At 54.5% G+C, this 8,842-nt stretch overlaps 1 protein-coding gene across 1 annotated transcript in view; it reads right to left on the bottom strand.

The window, feature by feature from the left end:
* Window positions 1-8,842, bottom strand: part of ACOT7 (acyl-CoA thioesterase 7) — a 66,107-nt gene that overhangs the window by 36,469 nt on the left and 20,796 nt on the right. The window contains exon 5 of the mRNA XM_024756118.1: window positions 4,564-4,650. Within this exon, the coding sequence (XP_024611886.1) occupies window positions 4,564-4,650 (87 nt within the window). The remainder of the gene's footprint in view (window positions 1-4,563; window positions 4,651-8,842) is intronic.

Below are 8,842 nucleotides of genomic sequence, written 5' to 3'. Positions count from 1 at the left end.
GAGGATGGGGCCCCGGGTACCCGATGCTGGGCAGAACAGGAAGGAAGGCGGAACGGCACAGGGACTGAAGGGGTGGCAGTGGGCGGAGGAGAGCAGGGAAGGGCGATCCTGGGCCTTGGGAAGGAGGTGGCAGGGTGGAGGGGAGCCGGCTGAACTGTGAGGGCCAGACCCGCCCACCGGTTTTGGGTCAGAAATGACCTTGACAGGAGGCACGGGTTGCAGCAGGCTCCAGGGAGGACCCTGAGAGGGACTGGACTCGGGGGACGGGAGGGATGGAGTGCAGACACCCCAGGGCGCCGAGCAGAAAGCGCGGTGCTGGGGGTGGGGAGAGGGGGTCAGGCAGACAGACACGCGTCCCCTGCAGGAACGTGGGCACCACAGGGCGCCGTGAAGCACGGGGCAGAGCCTGTCCTACGAGTGGGCCCAACCCGGCAGCTCAGTCTGAGGACATGGGAGTCACATGCCCAGTTGGATTTACGGCCCGTGACTCTAACAGAGAAAAGCTGCCAATGGCTCAGGACATGGCCACCGGGCAGCGTCAACTCAAACCGTCTTTCCAAAAGATTTCTTTCGTTCGCTCAATGGCCGTTCACCGAGCTCCTTCTCTGCAGAGCACCACGGGAGACAGGCAAGGGACAGGGGGACATCCAGGAGACGAGCGCCTGAGAAAACCACAACCAGCACGGGGGGCAGGACGAGAGAGGCCGTGGCGTGGAGCGGGGTGAAGGGCGTGCAGCTGCCTGGGACGGAGGGGTTCAGGGGGCACCAGGAGGGCGTGGGACTTGGGATGGGCAGGCGGACGGCGCCAGGTGGGAAGAGCAGGGTGAACAAAGACACCGAGGCAGGAGAGCAAGAGGCGCGTTGAGGGGAAGAAAGGCACAGGCTGAGCGCAGGGAGCCGTGAGCCGCGAGGCAGCAGGGGCCCACGGCTAAGAGCCACGCACACCACGGGCAGAGCTGGGGTGCCCCCATCACGGGGGTCTCCCCCTCTGCTCTGGCCCTCACGGCCAGATGGGTCTTGGCAAAGCACAGTGGCCCCGGCTTTGGGGAGCATGACTCCTTTCACATCCGACCGGTTGTGGCAGCAACACCCCCTCTCGGGCTGGGAAACCCACGCGGAAACAGCCGACAGAGGGCCGGGCGAGGAGAGTCCCCCAGGAAAGAAATCAGAGCAAAGGACATCTCAGGAGCCAACACGGGAGAAGGCAACGCCATCTTCAAGAAGATGAATCAAAGGCGCAGACACAAAACCAACGCCCCCTTTTCATCAAATTATGAAAAAGTCATGTTTCATGATCCGAGTTAAAATTCACTGACACAAAACACACCTTAGAAAACAAACAGACCTGCAAACAAAAACAATGACAAGAAGTTTTTCTATTTCAGGCAAGCCTTTTTTATTATTATTCATTTTATATGCTGCTACCTTACTGAATTTTTAATTCTTTGAGTTACTTTTCTCACTGAATCTCTTGGGTTCTCTAGGTATGTTACTGCACCATCTGCAAAGCCAGATAGCTTTACTTCTTTTCTGCCACTTCCTGTGCCTTTATTTTCTTCCTCCTGTTTTACTGCAGTGGCTAAAATCTCCAAAACAACATTAACTAGGGTCCTTCGCCTTACTCCTAACCTCAGGGGACGATCCTCTGGGCTCCCTTCTGAGTAAGATGCTCACTCTAGGGCTTTTATCATGTTCGGGAAGTAAAATCAATTCCTACTCCGAGTGTTTTCATCAAGGATGGGTGTCCGGGTGAGTGACTGTGGCAAGAACCTAAACAGCCCCGCAGATAGCTGCTGGGTCACCCCTTTCAGCCGACCACGGGGGAGGGGAGAGCGGAGGGGAAACGGCCTTTTCTGGGCTGAGATCCCAGAACTACCAAGAGGAGAAAGAGAGGACTGCACATTGATTCATGCAGGACTCAGAAGGCAGAAGCCAAAAGCCCGGCCAGCGCTTCTGCACAGAGGCCCTGAAATTCAGAACCACGGAGAAGCAGCCAGCCCGCCTTCCCACACAGCAAAACGAGGGTCCTCTGCTCTCTCCCTGCGTCTTTTCTATCCCCTCGATGAATTATCGGAGGCTCTGTCCCTGCAGCCAGGAAAGGAGGGAAGACCCAGCGTCTGACAGGAGTCCTGGATTCCATCTGTGATTTCCAACCCTTCCTACTACATCTCTCACCAGTTCAGCGTTGCCAAGATCTGTGTTGTATGTGTGTTTTTTAAGTGGCAGGGTAGGAGCCAGTCCTCAAGATGAAGACTATCCCATGTGTGAAAATCACAGAAAACAAGACAGGGAGGAGGTTTTCAAAGACCCATACGCAGTGCAGAATTACTGAATAAAAGCCAAATTAGCATCCATCTCAGTTCACCGTTTACTCCTGCGATTGGCATCTACTGATTTACAGTTTACAGGAGACTTTCATTCAAATGACTTAGACACCATTCTCGCCGACAGTATTCTCTCTATAGGAAAATACAATAAAATCACAGGGCTCAGTGTTTCCAGTACGGTATTTATTTTGTTCCTCCACGCCTGGTGAGTTATGAGGCACTATGAGAAGTGATTAGGTTTGGTAAGATTATTAGGCATGGTTTTCAAATCATGAGCACAAAACCCCTACGAAAATAGGCACTAAACATTGTAAAGCCACTGTAGACATTTCTTTAACACACGTTAAAAAACGCGCTTGTTTTAAATGCAGCCGCACAGCCTCCGTAAATGAGCACGATGTGCTGTAGGTTTCTAGGGGATTCCAACAATTCCCTCGCTTCCTGCATTTCACGGACGCCTCTCAGCATGTGAGGAAAGATCGGACTGAAGAGTATAAACTTTTTGCCAAGGAGACAGTGATGATGGAAATGCCACATTTAGTGAACTTCCAACATCTGGATGAAATAAGCAAAATTTCTAGCATAGAGTTTCACAAATTTCAGGTAGAGCGGAGCTCTATGAGGCTCAAAGACAGTTCTTAGCAGTTACAGAAGGCCGGCCTTTGGCTGGCAAGGGCTGGCAAAGAACAAGAAGGCTGGTAAGGCCACGGCTGCTCTCAGAGAAGAAAGATACCCTGATTGTCACAACATTCACGGGGCTGGAAAGCACCCTTTGTTGTAAAGTAGAGCTTCCCTTAGGTAGGACTAAGTTAATCATATCTAAGGGCGTCGCGAGCAGTGTTTAGTTGAAAGAGGAAAATAATCATGAAATTGAAAAAAGAAATACACAGAAGAGGATTAGTTAAAAAAAGAAACAAACTTGAAAAATATATCTCAGGGGCTTCCCTGGTGGCACAGTGGTTGAGAGTCCGCCTGCCGATGCAGGGGACGCGGGTTCGTGCCCCAGTCCGGGAAGATCCCACATGCCGCGGAGCGGCTGGGCCCGTGAGCCATGGTCACTGGACCTGCGCATCCGGAGCCTGTGCTCCGCAATGGGAGAAGCCACAGCAGTGGGAGGCCCGTGTATGGCAAAGGAAAAAAAAAAATCTCAGATCAGGGCCCATTCTCTGATTCTGACAGGTCCAGGGCCCCTCATCCCAAGCTTTTCAACCCAAGCCTGACCTGTGCCTCTTGTTCACGGAACAAGCTTCTGCAAAGCACCTCCCTGGCTCTGTGTGAAACCCTGGAGCCAACACAAAGAATAAGACTGAGTCCTGCTCCTGAGGCATCCCCTGGTAGAAGTATCAGTGTAATCCTGCAGAGTGGTACCACTGGAACTGGGTTTTGAAGGATCAATAGGAATTTTCAAGAGTGGAGAAGCAAGGAGAACTTGGCATTCCAGGCCACTGGAAACGAAGAGTGCAGACGAACGGCACGTGCAAGTTCCAGTCATGCCTGGGGGACGATGAATTGCTCGGTGCCCCCAGAGGAGCGGTGCCCGGACTCCACTGCCCACACAACTTCTGCTAACGTCTACACCATTTAAGAACATTTCCCCTTACGTTTTTCTTTAAAACGACTTGTTTTTTAAAGTTTACTTTGACCTCATCTGAGATGATAATCTCCATTAAGTTACGGGTTTGATGTGCTACTTATATTTTCCCTAAATCACACAAAAAAATAATTACACACTGTTAAAGTAAAAAGTGTCCCTCTGTGAGCCTGGAGCTAAGTCCTCTTGTGTCCCAGCCGTGGTTCCCAGGCTGGGAACTTCAAGGCCTGTATTTTCTGAGGTGGAATCTGATTAAAGGAAGAAACACGTGCAAACGCCAGAGGCAAAAACGTGCTGAACTAAGCCTCCTTCTCAGCGGGCCACACTGTCACTCCCTGGTGACTTCACTGTCCCCCACAGGGCCCTGCCCTGACCCACGGGCCGCCACTAAACATCTCATGGCCATGAGCTCCCAGGGCTGCGTGTGACCCTCCCTTAGGACTGTCACCCATCTGACTTGCATTCCCAATTTTGAAAACAGGCGTCGACAGGATTTCAGCAATTTTTTATGCAACCTCTTAAAAGTTTAAATGTACACTTCATTAAACACAAGAGCCTAAACTGGGTCAGATGGCAGCATGGCCTCCTGGGGGGATTAACAAGGAACCAGGAGCGGGAAGGGGACAGCAAGTCACGGGTCCTTACCTCCGTGCACAAAGCCGTGCAGGGTGCAGTCGGAAGGCCCCACCAGGTGGATCAAGCTGGACTGGCTGTAGCTGACCGTGTTCGGCTCTGGAATCAGAAAGGAGAGAGATTAGGCCACGGACCGATCGACTCCCATGGCCAAAGGGCCCAACAGTGGCGACAGCGCCCTGATGTTCGCAGGGTCACCGAAGGCTTGCCGCTCTCATCACCTTAGGTGGGATTTCTCTAAGGAAAACCGTGCTCTCAAAACGCTCCAGTCCGTGAGGGGGGGAAGGCTTTCGAGGATTAATTAGCCACTCTGCTAGTGGGTCATGACACTACTCCCTGGGGACACCAGTGTCCGCAGCGAGGCCCTGCCCTGACTCCTGAGCAGCCACTGAACACCTCCTGCCTATAAGCCCCCAGGGTTGGTATGACCCTCACTTAGGAGACAGTCACCCACCTGACTTTCATTCTCAAGTTTGTAAACAGGCACTGACAATATTTTAGCAATTTATTATGCAACTTCTCAAAAGTTTAAATTTCGACTTCATTAAACACAACGGTAGGTGGAGACACAGAACTGGACAGAGACGCCACAGACGTGCATCCCTAGACCTCACCCTGGGACTCCTGCCAGCCCTCAGTCCCGGCCCGGCCCCAGAGACACTGCACCGAAAGGTGTGCTGGCCTTTCCTCCAGTGTCTCCCGTTCATCTTCCCAGAGCACCAAGTCTCTGGGAGCATCCCTCACCCACGCGGCACTGCTGCTGCTGAAATATCTGTAAGAAGCTGCACTTCAAAAGAAAGTCCAAAAAAAAAAAAAAAAAAAAAAAAGATGAAATAAAGCCCCGTCTCCAGAAATCGATACTATCCCTCGACACAGACTCTTCCAACGGGGTGGGTCTTCTGAGCAGACCCCACTGCTGTGCCTGCTTCCACCTTCCCAAAGCCTTCCGGGAGGGATGACGCCCATTTGTTTCCTGCCCGGACAGCTGGCACTCAGAAAGGGTAGCCCCTTCCTGCCCCAGCAAGACCAAGCTGCCGAGGAAGCCAGCCTACCGGGCCCCCGAACGGCTGGGACAGCCTGCAGGTGAAGAAAGGTCCTTCCTGTCTCTGGCGGTAGACAGAAAAGTCTGTGCAGGAAGTAACGCTGCTCAGGAGCCAGAAGGGGCGCCAACCCAGAGGTCGGGGCCTGGGTCTCTTAAGCGCCGACAGTTGCCTCCGAGACTTTTTCTGATGCTCCTCCACGTGGGATCTCAGACCGTGTGGTTGCCTGAAGGGGTCACGAAGTAGGAAAAACTGGAGTTCCGGTGAGCTGGGGCCTTAAGGATTGACTTCCAAACTCAAGATATTTTCTATTTGTTCTCAAGCCTCACGGCTTAGAGAGATTTAGACTCAAGTTTTGAGCTCGTGTGTGAAGTGCCATCTGCTCTGAGAGGTCCCTACGGGAAGGACTCAAGCATCTCGGGATGCTCTCAGCTGGAAGGGCCCTCGGCTGTGTCAGAAGCAATGAAGTGGCTGCAGCCTGGGGTGCGAGGTGGGATGGGGGAAGGGGTCTCTCATTATTATCCACAGTCAGTTCCCACCTCCGGGGGTTCTGGCGACCGGCCTGCTTCCATGGCTCAGTGTGACTGGCAGAGGCAGGCGCCAGCCACCACGGGAGGTCCCAGCTCCCCCCTCGGGTGAACCCTCAAGCCGGGGACGTCGGAAGCAGTAGCCTGTCGCGGCGTCAGGAGCTGGTGGTCAGCAGCCGAGTGGAGAACTCCATCCCGAGAGGCCACAGTCTGAGGACTCAGCCATCCAGCCCACCCACCCGCGTGTGGGCCCCGTGGGAGCAGGTGTGCAAGGATGCTATCTAAAACCAGCCAACAGATGACACGGATGACTCCAAAGGCTCTGGGAGGGGAGCTCCAGGGTCCCCCGGCATCCCTGGGGATACAGACGACCGGTCAGTGCAGATGACCGGAGGGAGGAGATGCTTCCTCTCGCAGCTGCCTCCCAGGCCCCGGGGCGTCCAGAATGGCCTGGACCATCCGAGACCATCTGGGCCTCGGGTAATGTGGCCGGACACGCTGCGCGAGATGAGAAGGGAGGCCCTGAGAAGGCGTCCAGAACTCTGCCCTGCCCGGTTCCTAATTTCCCTCCAAGTGGAGAAGACGCACCCGAAACCCTCCTTGTGCTCAGGAAGTGCAGGTAACAGCCCCGGCCGGTCAAGGGTGCACCCAGGGCCACGCCTACTCTGGCCTCTGGGCTTCAGATGGCCTGGGGAGACGGGGTGGAGGGGCACAGCCCAAGGGCCACAGAGGATGCCAGCGAAGTCCCTCTGCCACCACAGCCATCAGAGAAACACTCCAGGCCAGCGCTGCCAGCCCACGACACCCCTGATCTCCAAGGACTGTCTCCCTTGGGCCTCTCTCTTCAAAGAATAAACAGGCCCCGAGAGCCACGGGGTGCCCTCCTATGCTTTCTTTGCTTTGGGTCTCACTCATAGAAGACATCCAAGTAGCTACTTTACAGCACGAATGCAAATGAAAAGCCTCAAGCCTGGCCTGCTCTCAGGAGCTGCTCTGACCAGCTAAGAGGTTTGTGTGTGCACGATGACAAAAGAGTTTTTAAAATTTTCAAACAATGGAAATAGCATACAAAAATCTTTGTCATGTCAACTATCTACTTATTCGAATGACAAGCCACTTGAAATGACTATAACAACCTGGTCAAAGAGATGCCCCCCACCGTTCTGCAGTCATGTTTAAAGTATCAGTTAAGCCGCGTCTAATGATTCAGTGTGCTTGGAACTGGCACTGATGAGCTTCCAACGAGAGAAAACACCACAATTCTGATGGGAAAAAAAAATACACCCAGGCACCCAACACCCAGGTCCTCCTTCCCTGGGCCGTGGCCTGTAACTCAACGGGGCTCTGCAGGGTGGGACCGTGTCTGTGGGTTCACAGCCCCTGGATCAGGCACTTCCTGTCCTCAGTGGCCTTTCACCCGTTCTTCACGTCCTGTTTCTTAGGGGAACTACAGGGAAACGTGAAGAGGATCTTCGAAGTTCAAGGGCAAGGCACAGACACCTGGGGCTTATCCGTGATCGCTGCCAGCGCTGCCTTAATGAACAGATGGTGGGGCTGGACAGGATTCCAGGTCGCTGTCCTTGAGGGTGAGGTGTACCACGTGTGACCAGAAGGCAGGACTGGGCAGCCCCTCTCCTCACCCTCCCCCGTGCACGGCTGGAGCGCGTTTCCCAGCCTCCGCTGCACGGCTGCTCTCCTGCCACAGGAGAGCGAGTGGAAGTGCTGCATCCAGGCCCAAGCCGTCAAAACCCCCGGGAGGGGGGCCTCCCTGCTCTCTCCCCTCCCGAGAGCTACCTGATAAAAGGTGCGGAGCTACAGGACCAAAGGGCCTGAATCCCGAGTCCCCACCTCCTGGAGGAGATCCCCCGATTAGGAGTCCACAGGAAATAAACCTCTACTGAGTTATTAGGAGCTAGGATTTTAGAGTGTAAGCAGCTACAATGACCTTGACTAATGCAGTGCCTAATCTTTGAACCTGCGATTTCAAAATGAGGCCCAGAACCTGAGTTAGGTCTCCAGGGCAGCCAGAGACGAGCACAGAACTCCCTCTTCCGTGCTTGCAGCCGACGAACCTGAGGCACAGAAGGGCTAAGTCCCCATGGCGCAGAGCTGGGATCCAAGCCCAGAGGTCCGGCTCCAGACCCTGTATTCCTCCTCCTGCCTCCCCCAACGCCCCCCCAGGTCAAGTGCTGCTGGGAGCGGGGGGACGGGGCCTGGCCAGACCCTGGGGAGAAGGCTCTCCCACCCAGCGCAAGCCCCTAACGGGCACCAAGCACTCTTAGGGGCGGCTCCGGGCTGATCAGCCTGCGGGAGTGGCCAGGCACTGGCTGACCTCAGGGAGGCAGGGTCCAGGGTCTGAGCAGGAATGAGGGGTGGCTGTGACTCACCAAGACCCCCGGCTGTCCCGGTAGTGGGGACCGGACTTAGAGGTGAACACTGCTTCAAACACAAAGGCCGGGGAAGAGGCAGGGCTGGTTTTTTAAGATTTATTTTTTATTTACTTATTTATTTTATTAACTTTTGGCTGCGTCGGGTTTTAGTTGCAGCACACAGGACCTTTGTTGAGGCATGCGGGCTCTTCGTTGTGGTGCGCGGGCTTTTCTCTAGTTGTGGCGTGCGGGTTTTCTCTTCTCTAGTCAACGGCACGCGGGTCCAAGAGCGCGTGGGCTCTGTAGTTTACGGGACGCGGGCCCTAGCTGAGGCGCGCGAGCTCAGTAGTTGTGG

Source organism: Neophocaena asiaeorientalis, unplaced genomic scaffold, assembly GCF_003031525.2.
Source record: "Neophocaena asiaeorientalis asiaeorientalis breed wild unplaced genomic scaffold, Neophocaena_asiaeorientalis_V1.1 scaffold1247, whole genome shotgun sequence".
NCBI lineage: Eukaryota > Metazoa > Chordata > Mammalia > Artiodactyla > Phocoenidae > Neophocaena > Neophocaena asiaeorientalis.
This window is presented reverse-complemented; position numbering and strand designations above follow the sequence as displayed.